The following is a 15,906-nucleotide window of genomic DNA, read 5'->3' as shown; positions in this document are numbered from 1 at the left end:
GTTTTTAATCCATTTCTATACAAATTTTTCCATTACATTCCTCATTAAAATGAAAAGATGAAGAAAGTGATACTTTCCTCATTAAAATATGATAAAGCAAGATATAATTTAGAACATATTTACTTGATATAAATGTCAGAAAAATCAAAATCTGCAATCGGACAAAGGAGGCCATGTACGTTCTGTTAGCGCACTTTCACTTATATATCAAAAATATTCTTTTAATATTCTTGTATCAAAAATATTCTTTTATAATATTAGATCTTTGTTATTTTACTAAAAGTATGCAAATTCATTAAATTTTGCCTTGAAATGCCACTGTTCTTTCATAACCAAAATAAAATTAACACACTTCACAAATTGCATTAATAACTAAATTCATTTTCAATTACAATTATTTAATTTTGCAGTCAATTAGTTAATAAATTAAATCAGCGATACAAAATTATTGTCCTTCAAATGTTTATTCACTTATTTTCATCTTAATTAGAATCAAATTATTTTCCAGATAAATTGTACATTTATGAAAAGTCTTGTGGACTTTCCTTATTGAAAGTTTCTTAAATGCAATAACGATACGTTACGTATTATATTGAAATAGGTACTTTGTACGTTTCCTATATTAAGAAACAAACTTCGTAGAGATTATGCCTGTTACATTAATACTATTATTTATAACGACTCATATCTTGATATGTAAAACTACTGCTAGTCTTGTGAAATGAAGATTCATGGCCATTGTTCTTCAGTTTGCAAGATAAAATAATATTGTTATTTATTTATAGATAAAATTGTTGAGTTCAACGTATGAACCTTTGCTGGAAAACATACCAATGGTGATTAAAGAATGCGCGCAAAATGAACAATGTATGGATATTATTAACGATCCTGAACACATTTTGGACGGAGTCCGCTTGGTCTGGTCGCTTTTGAAACATCCCAGTGATGCGATCAAAAGAAATGCTTGTCTCGCATTAGTTCCATGTATCAAATACGCCAAGGACTCTCCTGAAATGGTACGTGCATTCGTAGGTGGATTGGAGTTAACAGTTAGCCTTCTTCAAAGCAAAGACACAAAAGTGCTGAGTGCTGTATGCGCTACAATTGCTCAAATTGCTAAAGATCCAGAAAATCTGGGTATTCTTAGTGATCATGGGGTGGTGGAGGAATTATCAAACCTAGTAGAAACGGTAAGTCTTATAGTTTCCAATCAAAACACTTGCTTTCTGAAACGCGTTCTTTTAACCAATCTTAGAAATCGAAAAACTGTCAGTCAACACTTACTACATTTTCATATTTCAATAATTTATCGCATTTACTACCAGTTATTGCACATTTAAACGGTTCCTTTTTTTGGATGGCTATCAACTTTAATATTATTTATTCTTTATTTTAGATATATTGTAGAAGATTATTTTTGTTAATTCATTAAACTTAAACAGTCCTTTATGTTTATTAAAATGCACTATATTTTCTAGGAAGATGAATGTTTACGTGCAAATTTGACTTTAGCAATAGCTTATTGCAGTGAATGGGAAGAAAATAGTTATAAATTTGGTCAACTGAAAGCAGTCGGACCACTCATTAACTACATGACGAGTAAAAATAAAGACGTTCTCAGAGGAGTTTGTATAGCTGCGTATCATTTAAGCAAAGATCCTTCGAACTGTATTACTATGCATTCTTATGGAATCATAAAGGTATAGTAATTATGTCTTTTATTTTCATCCTTTTGTTATAAATTATCAATGGGTAGATGAAGGGTCTGCCGCATTTCGAAGGGTTACGCATTTCGATGTTCTTCTAATTTGTAGTGAATCATAGGACCACCAACATTATCTCTGTCTTTTCGACGTCGAATATATTTCCGACTTATGCTGAATGATTCACTCCTTACATGATATAGATTAATTACTTCTATTATTAATAGTTATTCTTCACCTCGCTGTAAGGTTTGTTAAATAAAGGATAAATCTTGTAATATAGCGACTTCAAATAAGTTATAAATGATTTATAGTTTAGAAAATTTTTCAAACAAAAGGTAGATAGTTTTCAAAAGCTATAGTGCAGTAACTGCGTTGTCGTTACTTTATTCTTCTATTGAGATATGATGGTCTTCTTCGCCCCTTTTAAATGATACATATGTCTAATATGTTTTCATGGATTTGGATATATCATGAAATTTTACATAAAAATGGAAATGCTAGGATCTAAAGTTATTTGTTATTAAAATATTTGCAAAATAATAATTTTGCATTAGAAAACCAATTCAGTTAATTTGGCGGTAATGCAGTGTTGTTTATGAACACAATTTTTATTAAGTCTTAAACATCGTAAAAATAGAATACTTTAGTACCTTATTATTAATTCAGTTCTCGAAACTAACAAGAAGAAGCTAACAGTTCTCGAACATATCGAATCGTGCCATACAATTTCAGCGAAACTTATGTGAAAAATAGTTCTCAAGAAAATATTTCATACGCATTTTTTTATATTGTCCATTGTTCACATTAAAGGTATGATAATAATTTCTAGTCTTCAAAGTTAAGCGCTGAAATCATATTTTTGGAAATATCTGCGGAATCAAAGGAGATAAATGGAAGCTTTTTTTTGAATTGTAGGTTTTTTAATAGAGAATTTTTCTGCATAAACGAAATTTATTAAACTTTATTTGTTTAAATAATATTTTGAAAATTTATAATTTTTGTTTAAATTTTTTATTAAATGTTGAACTATTTTTTTGCAGCTATATATACGGAAACTATGGACTAAAATAGAAAATACGTGTTTTTGGAATTTGTAATTTTTAGCGCTGTTTATCAGATATATAATTTGAAATCACTTTCTGGAAAGAAGGGCAATTAGCATTTTTGTTAAAAATATCATAATTTTTACAGTCTTTTACAATATTCTAGGCGTTACAGACCTCTTCATACACCATAATTGTTTTCTCAATAATTATTATAAGCGTCGCAGGTATGAATGTGACTAGGCTAGCCTCCTACGAGTTAGAGTCTTTTCTATCGGTTGTCCATTGTAGATTGGAATAAAAATATATAAGGATATGTATTTTTAATATTGGGAGTTAAATGAGGCAGTATTTTGTTAAAAACTGATGTATTTAATGTTGTACAATATTATTGACTTCAAATTGAAATATTTAAAACTGAATGGAAGAAGCTTTGAACAATTATGATCGTTGTACTTCTTATTAAAAAAAAAATTAATAAAAAGTCAACAGGACATGGAGTTGTCAAACCGCCACCCAACCGAGTATTATTAGTGTTCAATATAGCTTGACTTTGATGATCGGACAAGAATCAGCATTTTTTTCTTATAAAATGTGTTTATTTGAGAATTTGAACATTGTATACAAAAACTAATTTTAGGCATAAACACAGCCGCCTTAAAGCCTACATAAATGATATACAGTATTCTCTCCGTAAATGTTAAAATGATCTCCACCGTAAATATTAAAATTCTATCCCCACTACTGGGCGGACCCCCTCGAAATCAGTTATGAATGAAACACGATCGTCGCCGAAACGACGAGGATCGAATATCGGTGAGACACCTACTAATGCAAGCAAAGGAAAAGATTGCAACTTTCTTATTTCTTATTATTTTTTCATGAAACTTTTACTGTCGTATTTGTCTATTTTTCCTTATTAAAATGACACCAAACATGATATAATTACGTTAACAATTGGGTGTGTAACGAGTGATTAAAGCTTTTAACATAAAAGAGGACGACAAATGGAAAAGAAAAAGAGGCAGAAGATTGAAGCATTCGGCAAACATGAAAGACTCGTACGTGTTTTGTTCAAATCAAAATTCTTTATTTTTGGTTTTTCATCAATGAAGCTTTGATTATCGTATTCGTCTCGTTTTTCTGATTGAAATGGTACCAAACACGGTATAATTAAAATCATAATTACTTGTACAGCAAGCCTTTAGGAGGAATTCGCAGCTCTATCGTAAATGTTACATCCCAAACTTTTATGGCTTGTTACATAAGTAATTACGATCATAATCATATCGTGTTTGGTGTCATTTTAATCAGAAAAACGAGACAAATACGATGGTAAAAGTTCGAAAAATCAAACGAAAAATCAAAAATGAAGTATTTTGATTAGAAAAGGTTGAAATGTATTTAATATACTACCTAACGAGTAAATAGGTTTCATTCATATCTGTTACGTAATTGTATGATTGAATGAAATAGAAATTACTTCATTAGCAAATAGAAATTATTTTATACTTTTTAGTGCATTTCGAAGTCGGCGTAATTTTTTTCTTAAAATTATTTTATTCGCAGTTAGCGATCGCGACCCGTTCCTTAACCGTATTTTGTACAGCGAGGGGCTCTATCTCGTTGTTTTAGAGCAGTGCTCGGATTTAGTTGCACTTTTCGGGCCGATTTCGGGGTAGACGCCTACCGTGCCCTCACTCCCGCGCTAGACTGCTCACGTGACGTCGTGTGCCAGGGACGTCGTACGATAGATTTGTCGGGATCCAGCCGTGATTAAAAATTTTGCTTGCACTGTTAATAATTATTATTTTTACAGATTATTAAAGTTATTAATATTATGTTTACATCTATAAATATCTTTTATATATACATATAATAACAATAATACATGTTATAATAATTACAATTTTGTCAATAGTTTTCCATATCTCCCAAGAGGTACTACTGCTGATGCGTTTTTTTAAATTGGTTTTCCCTATAGGCCTATTCCACTAAATAAGAAAAACGACAGTGACTCGGCAGGAAAGTCCAAACGACCCAGAAGATCGAAGGAAAATTAAAATATTTTCGATTTCGACTTTTCTGCTAAGTCACTGCGTTCTTCTTATTTAGTGGAATAGGCCTATAGGAGAAACCACTTTAAAAAAACGCATCAACAGTAGTACCTCTTGGGAGATATGAAAAACTATTGACAAAATTGTAATTATTATAACATATATTATTGTTATTATATGTATATATAGAAGATGTTTATAGATGTAAACATAGTATTAATAACTTTAATAATCTGTAAAAATAATAATTATTAACAGTGCAAGCAAAATTTTTAATCACGGATGGATCCCGACAAATCTATCGTACGACGTCCCTGGCACACGGCATCACGTGAGCAATCTAGCGCGGGAGTAGGGGCACGGTAGGCGTCTACTCCGAAATCGGCCTGAAAAGTGCAACTAAATCCGAGCACTGCTTTAGAGAGGCCCACTTCGGCCCTAAATAAAGTTATTTGTTCCCTAGATACTCGCGGGTTATCTATTCATTTTTTGTCCCCTTCTGAGTACCGCTCCCGGAAGAGCACCCGGAAGGGCGATTCCCCCGGACGCGTGCACTTGCACTGGCGTCCAGAAGTATTAGGTCATCCCATAAGTTCGTGCCGTTTTTCGAGCGGTTATATATGTTAAGATTGTTTACATACCTTTCAGCTTCATGAAAAAATCTAATCACCCTTTCTTTGTACGACTTCTTCCCATTTTTCTGGTAGGGCCATTATCCCGTCTCGATAAAAGTTCTCGTGTTTTTGTTTAAAATAATTTTCTAAGTCATTTTTGAGAATTTCAAAAAATGTTGCACTAAAAAATGTTGCAGTGCTCTGAATAGGTGATAATCAGATGAGGCAATGTCTGGGGAATATGAGGGATGTGATAAAATTTCCCAATTGAATTCGGACAAGTAATGACATGCATGTTGTTATCCGTTCAAGACAGGTCCGTTCTGTAAGTTCATGAGGCACCCAAACGTTCAACTTTGACACCATCTCCATTTTTTTTAAATACCTATGAATTGTTGTCTTAGGTATTTTTAGAACATTTGACATCTCTTGCACTGTCAAACTTCGAGATTTTTCAACCAGATCTCGAATTTTGTCTTCGTCTGTCTGAGAAGGACGCCCGGAGCGTTCCTCGTCTTCTAAACAGAAATTACCACCTCTAAAACGTTGGAACCACTTCTTACAAGTGCGAGATGAAAGGGCATTTTCTCCGTACACAGCACATATGTTTTTCGTAGCAATTGTTACAGAACTTCTTTCTCGAAATTCATATAACATGATATGTCGAAAATGGATACGCATTTCACTCATGATTTTTTCCTCTTAAAAGTCACTGGTTTCACTATACTACGATCTTATACCCACGAAAATTTGCTCTTCTCGACCAGCTAAGCTCAAGTGCATTGGTCCCTAAAAGCCGTGTGTTTATACATTGACACTTGCAATGTATACACAAAAGTCGGCACGAACTTATGGGATGACCTAATAGAAATCGTCCGTGGGTGTGAGCTTCGATTGGTGGAGGACCACATTCCCTGGTCGCCCTCCACCTCAGGGAACCTCTTCCCCGTTTTCTCACCGATCCGTCACAGTTTATATGAACTTTTTTACCTACTCAACTTTGAGGTGATGTACGTGAATGAATAGAATCGTGAATATGGCGAATGACTTTTATTGATACAGAAGGCGCGATGCGTTTACTACGGAGATCGAGACTCGAATGTCTCACGAAAATACATTTTCGCATGAGAGAGAAAACTCTCTCCTTTTTTGGGAAGTCCCGAGTGGAAAGGGCCGAGGGCCTCTTAGACCCGCCGAGCTAGCGCAAAACTATTTACAACTTAATGACTCTATTGACTCGACGGGTCAAAAAGGTCTCTGACAAAATCCAGACCTCGCTCTCCATTCGGAACTTTCCCTGTCACCACAACTTCGTTAACACATGGTATATGTTTGGTCCTATTTGCTCCAGATATTTTTAATCCTATGTTTATAAAGCAAAATATTAAAGGTGTATTTAAAATTTTACAGCATGTACTACGGTTGGTTGGATCAGATGACCCAGAAGTGCAAATCGCTGCTGCATCCACAATTCGAAACATCAGAAAACTTGCATTAACAGCTGAGAAACTACACTTTAAAGAAATGTATGTATTTTATTTTGTTTAACAGATTCAGTTTTCTGATCACATTCTTATCTATTGTTATATTACTTCTAGAAAAACACTGGAAGAAACAGATTTCCTTTTGTAATGCAGTGCTTCTTCACATATTTAACAGAACAATAAAGTTCAACTGAAGAAAACATAACGAAAACATCTTTATTGAACCAAATCACTATGATATTAATAAATACGATTGATTTTTTTCACCAACATATTTATGCTCGAGTATAAAATAACAAAACAAATAAAATATTATAACAAGTGGTTTAAATGTTATATATTATCAACGTGACTATTGTATTACTTTGTATTGCTTTTGTATTAGCAATTTGTATTACTTTTTCAATAGTCTTATCACAACATTTTTTTGTACTTATTTTGTACTGCATTTAGAACATTTATCTCACTTTGTACTACATTTTACTATTGTATCAGATCTTTGATGATCCTTCCTGCAAACACACTGTTCGGTCCAAGCGTCGACATCTAGCGGTGCATGAGTATTGGTAGGGTAATTAATCGATAAAAGATCGATCGGTGGCACCTCTAGATGAACTCATCGCCGGGAGAGGTAAGACAAGCGACGGTCGGCGACCGGTCGAAACGTGCAAAAGACCACGCTTCTGGGGCATTCGGCAAGAATCGCTGGAGCAGTACGAACGTTATAACGAAAATTGTAATCGTAGACAATAAAGTCGTAAATCAATTCGTTTTCAATAAGACTCCACCTGCCAGAGTCCAGCGTCTGCAAGACTCGCATTTCGGGACGCTACACACACTGTTGATTATTATAATAGTATTAATTTTACAATTAATATATAATACTGCTGTTAAGAATATTTATGTATTTCAAGAGGAAATAATGAAGTTCTAAGACTTCGTTAAAAACAAACATATGGAAAATTAAAACAAATATATAAAAGAATAGATTTTTTAAATCATTCATGTAATTAAAAGAATTAATACGTCTAAAGATAAAAAAAAATAGTACCAGAAAAATATTCAATAATTGCGAGACTGAAAATATTTGACATATATTTATACATTTATTGAAAACTGACATAGTAATTTATAAGTATGTAGGTATATTTAAAAAAACTGTTACGTTTTTAACACAAAGGACAATTACAAATGTGGACAAAACTAAAATTTTAAAAAAGCTTCAAGTAATGAATTGTAGAAAAGAAGCACGATTAGAATTTGCAAAGGAACGAGTACTGTTCGAGACTCCAAACAAGAGGTCCGGCAAAGCCGTTAGAAACGTACACTTTTTCTAGTCGCCTACAATGACACCGGCTAAATTCGTTGGAGGTTACAATGTTTTTCTAACTTAGTCGTTGTCGCGACTCCAACCGTCAAACCAACGCACAGCAACAGTTAAGCCAATCAGGTCACCACGCGAACTCCACTCTTTGTTTGGATTCTCGAACTGCCGCAACTGGGAAAAATCAAAATTGTTCAATAGCGAAACCCGGATAACTAGATATAAGAGCGTCGAACTTTGGGCGAGCCTTACTCGTTTTCTAATCAGTACGTTAAAACAAGCACATACATTTACGTCTCAGCGAGACTAACTTCTTTTCACATCGATTACACTGTCCAACAAATTTAAACTTTTTTTATGTTTTGCAATACCCATTGGGTGATCCTTGTAGAGTTTCTCGTCCTGAACAAGATTCCGAAAACCGAATTGCTCTATCACCCTCAGTTTTTGAAAAACACGAGCTTTTGTAAAAACACGTGTTTTGGGTAGAAAATGCGATATTGCGAGGAAACTAAAAAAGCTAGGACATTCAAATTAATTTTAAAAGATAGAGGAGAGTGTCCCGAATAAATTGGTATATATAGTTGTTATATTGCATAATTCTAAATAGGTGTAAATATTGATGAAAGTTTAAAAAACGGCCGTTGTACGCGTTTCTTATGTACTATGTTTGCATTTTTAGAAAAAGTTATTTATGCAGCGCGAATTCGCTATACAGTATCGAATTCTATAGATATTTCTGATGAAGAAACTATGTGGGGTAAATGTTGTAGCTGTATGCAATTCCAGAAAATTGAAAAAATATCTGTCGGGAGCACGTGCGCGGTGTTTTGGCGCCGGGCGGCCATAGCTCGCTCTCCTCGCCAAGTCAGTGCCGTGGCTACGCGCAATCAGCATCAATACTTTTTATATTTACAATGCTTAATTTTTTTTAGTATTATTATTTCATACTTATTATTATTCATATTTTGTTATTATTCGTTATTATTTTTAGCTACCAACGATACAATTAGAAAATATTATAACTCAAAATTTAAGAATCAAATGATTGAACACAGTTTTGAAATCTGTTTATAATATAGAAGAAATAAAATGTATATAATAGAAAGTTTTTCTATATTATAAACAGATTTCAAAACTGTCTTAACTAAATACCATGTAATTTTGCAAGAAAATGAAAGTAAAATAAGTTTTATAGATTTAACATACTTCTCTAAATATTTTGGTTTAAAAAACTATTCCTGAAGATAAAATCTTACACACTTTATAATATTATTTATAAATCTTTTATTTCAATTTTCTAGCGAGTTTATATTATTTTTCGTTGGTGAATAAATCTATCCGAAGAAAAAAAATTCATTCGAAGTTATAAACATATATTTGGTGGATAACCAAAATATCATTCTGTGTTTTAATTATTTGTCCGATTATTTTATAATAACATATTATGCTTTCTGATAGGTGCAAACAAAGCATCCCAACTATATATTTTTATTCTTAAAATATCAATTAAGTTTCTAAAAAAAATGAATTGCATATAATTGCATTTTTATTCATATTTATGTCTGAAAACTATTTAAAACTATTTATAAAACATACAACTATTTATGTCCCAAAATTTTACGATTTTTATCACTTCAGTACGTCGCTTTATTTTTTTGGTAATATTTTAGAAAAATATCATACTTCGATTTCTAAATTTGCAAATAAACTCCTTTTTGCAAAAGGAAATATTTATTATACTGTGCGAACTGTTCTGAACACATAATCCGCACCTTTAGACTCACGAAATATACAGAACTAACATAAATGATTCATTCATTTTGAAAATGCTGCAACTTCAAAAGTATTACACGTATGTACATGCGTGAAAAATATACGAAGAGAACCATAAACTTACCAAGTTTTGCAAGTGCAGACAATTGACTGGACTATGCTATGAAATTTATGGAATGAACTCGATTATCATCTGGACGTGTGTCGTGTCACCAAAGGGACACATATTAAACATTTGGAATGAGTGCATAAACTTGGTTTTCAGGTTTCTTTAATTCTAGTTTGGCTACTGTTACCCCTAGTCCTTTTAGAAGGAATCGCTGTCTTTTTATTAGATCTTGCTGGAACGAAATATTTAGTTTTCTGTCTATTTTGGATTATAATACGTCATTGGTATGCAATCTTACAGATCTCGTCTTGGACGGTTTTTTCAATCTTCTAGCAGTCCAGACAGGATCTTTCAGAGTGCTGTGAATGACTTATATCCTGGATATATCCAAATTTTTACTGATGATTCCAAGATGGAGGGAACTGTTTCAACTAGTGCCTCTTGTGTCTGTCCTCTACTGGATTGTTCTTTCACCCGGAGTCTGAATCATGCTTCATTGATATTTTCTGCCGAATGTCATGGAATCCTTATGGCTGTCAATTTAGCTAATAAGGCTAAGAGCAATTCATACGTTATACGAGATGTGGCACAAAAGTAACGAGACTAGGTCTGTAGCTTGAAAAAACAATGGAATTGGCAGCAATTGTTTTTTGTGGCATCACCCCACATACCTCCTCTATCCATGTTGCCAATTTCGATTGAATCGGTCATACCATTTGGAAGTATTGTGTTATTTAGTGAACACGTGCAACTGCATTCTGCCGGAAAAATGTCTAACGTAAAAGTCGAACAGCATATAAACATCAAGTTTTTTGTAAAATTTGTTGAAATCTTTTGTAACATGTGATGAGACTTGGATTTTTACCTATGACCCAGAATGTAAGCGCCAGTCAATGGAGTGGAAGTCTCCAGGATCCCCAAAACTCAAAAAAGCACGCATATCAAAATCAAAATTCCACATTAATGAAATTGTAATGGTTGAGTGGTTTCCCAGTGGTCAGACTGTTAACCAATACTATTACATTAAAGTCCTAAAAAGATTTAGTGAAAAAATTTGGAAAGAAAGGCCACAGTTATGAAGCGATGGATGGTCGTTGCACCAGGACAATGCATCCGCTCACACGGCACTGTCTGCCAAGTAGTTTCTGACCAGTAAAAATATTACTGTGATGGGGCATCCTCGTTATTTATCTGATTTGGCTCCATGAGACTTTTCTTTATTTCCTAAAGTTAAATTTTGCTTAATGGGAACCTATTTCACCTCAGTTAAAGAGGTTCAGGCAGAAACGGAGAATCTCCTAAAGGGACTTCCAAAAACCTCGTTCCAGAATTGTTACCAGCAATGGCAGCACCAAATGCAAAAGTGTGTGAATGCTGAAGGGGACTACTTTGAAGATGATAATGTCACGGAGAACTGATTCTGCAGGTACAATGATTTATTGGACTAGTCTCGCTACTTTTGTGTCACAGACTCGTTTAGTGTCTTGGAGGCGCTTGATGGAAGAGTTTTTTGTCAGCGTTCTTTTTCATTGTTAAAAGAAATTAAAGAAGAATTGAATGCTTTTGAAACTCTGGCTTCTCCTGGACGTAGGATTGCGTTCGTTTGGATACCTTCGTACAGGGGTATTTTGAATAATGAGCGGGCTGATGCAGCAGCTAAACTTGCCTCTAATATAAGTGGAGAATTCAATTTCAAGGTCCCATACACAGACTTCTCTCCTATTTTAAAGGATATTATGTGGAAAAATTCTATAAGTAGATGGCTTGGTGAAGCCGCGTCTAAGGGTTCGTCATATTTTAATACATATTTTGAGCCTAACAGAAAGCCGTGGTTTTTTAACCGAAATCTTCCAAGGCGGACTACAGTTTGGGTTAATAGATATAGATTAAACCATTATAACCTGGCCGCTTCTTTAGCTAGAGTAGGTATTATTCGTACTAGTTCCTGTGAATGTGGGTTTGAGATTTAGGACTTGTACCACGTTCCGTGGGATTGTCCTAAGTTTTATGAAAGTAGAAAAGGGTTGACTGCCGAATTTTGGATGTTAGGATGGAGGGCCCCTTTTAGTACGCAGTTATTCATGATCGGGCCAGACATAAGGGCCATCAAAGCTATTACCAAATTTTTAGTAGCAAATAATCTTAGAATATAAGGAACTAGTTTTGTATTTTAGAAATTTTTGATCTCATAAGGCTGTAATGGAAAACATAAAGACTTTTTTTCTTGTTCTTTTAGTATACTATTTACTATAGGTCTTACGAGTGTTTATTCGTTGTATGTTGTATATTTTATATACAGGGTGTTACCTGTAACGCTACTCACGATTTTTCTCCCACTTGCAGCCACCTTACGAAAAAAAGTTTAGAATAAAATTTGCAGGGTATGAAGTGCACAATAGATATTAGTAAAGCAAATTTTGAAAACAGTTTGTTCTCTTGGCAAAGTCAAGGTCACCTTGGGTTTTTTAAATAGGAACATACAATTTTTTTTATTCATAGCTTCAGTGACATCGAGACGAATTCAAAACATATATTACATTATATTTTTATTAACATATTACTCGATTTACAGAAGTATTGAACTGATACTGAAAAGTATTACCGACATACTTACTTTAAGATTCATGCACAAATTTTATTTTTAATAGAAAATATATTACTTCAAAATAACTCATTACAAAGATGTAGAAATGTACTTGTAATTTATTATGATCGTGTATCATTTATTTCACTTTAATGAACACAAAAAGGCATAACATAACTTAAATAGTTCTTTCATACAATTTTTTTATTATAATTATCTGAATTAATATCAAGTATACTTACAGGTACTTGTAGCAATATTTTTTAGTTCCAGTTAATTCTGAATACATGTATTGTGTAGGGTTACATAAGTTAATGAGTTTTGAATACTCTTTCCAAATTATTTGAAAAGAATGTCTGTTTCATCTTTATAATTAATCAAGTTTGGCATTATTTTCAATGTCAAATAATTAATAAGTAAATTTGTTAATTTTTTTATATGAATTTCATTCAACATGCATTTTCTGTTTTTATATAAAAAATTAAGAAAACAATTTAATAGTACTACTGATGTTGATACTTTATCGAAAGTTTCTTCAAACAATGTTTTATGCAGGATATCTTTTCCTGAATTATATAATTTAAATTACTGTTCTACAGTAATTACAATGACATAATTCTGTGAATTTCTTTTGCAATTATAGAGTATTCTTAAAAAATTAACTTTACACATTATTTTACTTTTAAAATCGGTTCTGAATGTTAAGTCAGATGATAAACTCAGATTTTTGAATTCAAACAAAATTATATTCACTTCATTTCGTAAATTATCATTGATCAGAAAATTCAGTAATGATGTAATATTTCTCAAATAATATACGAATATTTAACTTTTAAATATTACTTGTCTGTAACTGAGTAGGACAATGCATTATCTTAATAAAATTGTATGTATTTATAATTGACAAGTAAAATAAGCTTTTCCAACCAATTATATTATGCAATATTTGATAATCAGTGATTGACCATGCATTTATTAAATTCTTTTAAAAATCCTTTGTAACCTTGTTTTCATAAGTTTCATTTGATATATTTATTTAATATTTACTCTCATATTTTGCAACATTTCTTTTCAGATTTACGTATTCTTCTCACTACCCATTTTCAGCAACATAATCTATAAATGGCAATACTTTTTCTTGTTTAAACATTGATGATTATCCTTCATGGATAATGTTTCTATAAATCAAATATTAAATATCTATTAGATGTTAACAAATTTTAGTTGGTTGTTTTAAAGATATTATGCTTCAGAATCTTTCAATTGAATGTATATAGCAATTAAGAAATCATTTTTCATAAATAGTGTTAACTAGTTTTTTACATATAATGTCATTACATATATTGTTGAATATGAAATGGGCAATTTTAAAACACCAAAATATAATGAAATTAGTTGACAGAAAAGTACTACAACACAGCAATTATTATCTATTAATTTGAAGCTTAAAGTATGTAGAAAATGATTACATAAGCTTTCGTTTCGATTACATAATCATCTTTACGTAAGATGGTTATCTAAAGATTAACAATTTTATATTACGAATATTAGTAAAAGATTTATATGCTCATTTTCAACAAACCTTAAGTTTTAAAGTACTATAACACAAATGCTTCTTCATAATAGCTTTATGTCATCAAATTGTGTTAAATTTTAGAAGTTCTGAAATCAATCATTGTTTACTACAGTTATTGCTCACTGGCTATTTAGTCTCCATAATATTAATTAAACAGTAATACAGTCATATTTGCTGTACGTTAAGTCTTATTTTGTGGTACCTTTATGCCATTAATTTATGTCAAATTCTGTTCTCTAATTGATTACTGTTACCCATAATTGACAATCAACCATTTTATATTAAGAATACTAACAAAAGATTTATTTAGTCAGTTCTATTATGCATTCAGCTTTAAACTGATACGTAATAATTGCTATTATGCAATATTTTTATGTCATTAAATCTGTTATTTATTTTCTGAAATAGGTTACTTCATATGCAATACTCTAATAAATTTACAAATGTAATATTGTAAAAGAATAAAGGATTTCACCTTTTTATTATCATAATTTTAGAAAACATTTTTAAAAAACTCTACTTTTGGCATTACCTTTAATATTATTTGCATGCACTTCTTTAGATTCGTTATTCGAACCTATATCATTAGTAAAATTTTTATCTTCTTTTTGTTAGTAGAAGATATTATTTCATTGCCAAAATATTACTTTCTGTATCCTTTGTATCATTTTGAGTTTTACTGTCAGTAGTAAAATTTCCATTTATTCTCTGAAAAGAAAGTAATTGTAGAACGCAAACACATTAGATTAAACGAGTAACTTCTTAATTTAGTTCCAGATAAAAAATATATTCTTTATTTAATGGAGAATAGAAATAAATAAGGTTATATAAGTGCAAAAACTAAGAAAATAACTTTCATTTATCACAATATCATTTATTAACAAGTTATGTAAAAATACATAACAAGTTATGTAAAAATGTATTATTTATAAAAAGTGTATATAATTGCAATAACATTTTTATTCATATTTATAGGTAGTGGATTTTAATATGAACATACATCTTATAAACAGAAGAATTCTAGTTTTTTAAAAACTAGAACTTATAGTCCTCTTTCTTTTCATTCTTCAAACATTATTAAAAATATGAAGAATTATACAAATCAAATAATACATATAAACATATTTCAGTTTATAATTGTTAACATGACAAATAACAATACTTTACCATTTCTATTTATCATTATATTTAAGCTGTTCACGGAAAATATGCTTTAATTATCGATTCATCATAAATTAACGGCTACTTTTTTATATTGTTAGCCTTGAGTAGAGTTTTCTATCATTTGAGGTTAGGATTCTAACTTTCTGATATGTATTTTTGTATTTTATTTATAAAGTTATCACGTTTGGCGGTATTATACCTACTGTTCGACATGTTATTTTAAATCTATAGTATATATTTAAATGTTATGTTTTAAGAACTTTTCCTTTTAATAATCCACAAAAAAGAAAAGTAATCAATCTGCACATTATATATCGTACAGTTTACTTAAATCAGTCATTGCAATGTAATGTGAATTACATTACATGCGAATATATTTTGTTTTCATGTTCGTAAAAGTGAAACAGAAATTCTCAATATCTGTTCTCTTTTTCTAGTAGATCTGACTGGTTATTAGTAATAATTTATT

General features: G+C 31.5%; 1 protein-coding gene and 1 long non-coding RNA gene across 9 annotated transcripts in view; one reads left to right on the top strand and one right to left on the bottom strand.

Annotated features, from left to right (window-relative positions):
• The window catches only part of gudu (Armadillo repeat-containing protein gudu), a 24,263-nt gene extending 16,593 nt beyond the window's left edge, over nucleotides 1–7,670 (top strand). For all 6 annotated transcript variants that reach the window (XM_012290288.2, XM_076532886.1, XM_076532885.1 and 3 more), the window contains 4 exons: nucleotides 786–1,190; nucleotides 1,479–1,700; nucleotides 6,831–6,946; nucleotides 7,019–7,670. In XM_012290288.2, coding sequence (XP_012145678.1) covers nucleotides 786–1,190; nucleotides 1,479–1,700; nucleotides 6,831–6,946; nucleotides 7,019–7,052 — 777 coding nt within the window. In that variant the 3' untranslated portion in view covers nucleotides 7,053–7,670. The remainder of the gene's footprint in view (nucleotides 1–785; nucleotides 1,191–1,478; nucleotides 1,701–6,830; nucleotides 6,947–7,018) is intronic.
• LOC105663107 (uncharacterized) lies at nucleotides 7,660–15,906 on the bottom strand. Of its 3 annotated transcripts, none has more exons than XR_013038544.1 (6): nucleotides 15,441–15,906; nucleotides 14,806–14,981; nucleotides 10,785–13,875; nucleotides 10,412–10,667; nucleotides 10,129–10,345; nucleotides 7,660–7,742 (listed from the first exon to the last, which is right to left on the bottom strand). It is a non-coding gene; the product is annotated as an uncharacterized LOC105663107 (long non-coding RNA). The 3 variants fall into 3 exon arrangements; XR_013038545.1 differs by lacking the exon at nucleotides 7,660–7,742 and adding an exon at nucleotides 9,658–10,066; XR_001096601.2 differs by lacking the exon at nucleotides 7,660–7,742 and having other exon boundaries at nucleotides 9,657–10,345.

Source organism: Megachile rotundata, chromosome 6 (genome assembly GCF_050947335.1).
Source record: "Megachile rotundata isolate GNS110a chromosome 6, iyMegRotu1, whole genome shotgun sequence".
Lineage (NCBI taxonomy): Eukaryota > Metazoa > Arthropoda > Insecta > Hymenoptera > Megachilidae > Megachile > Megachile rotundata.
This window is presented reverse-complemented; position numbering and strand designations above follow the sequence as displayed.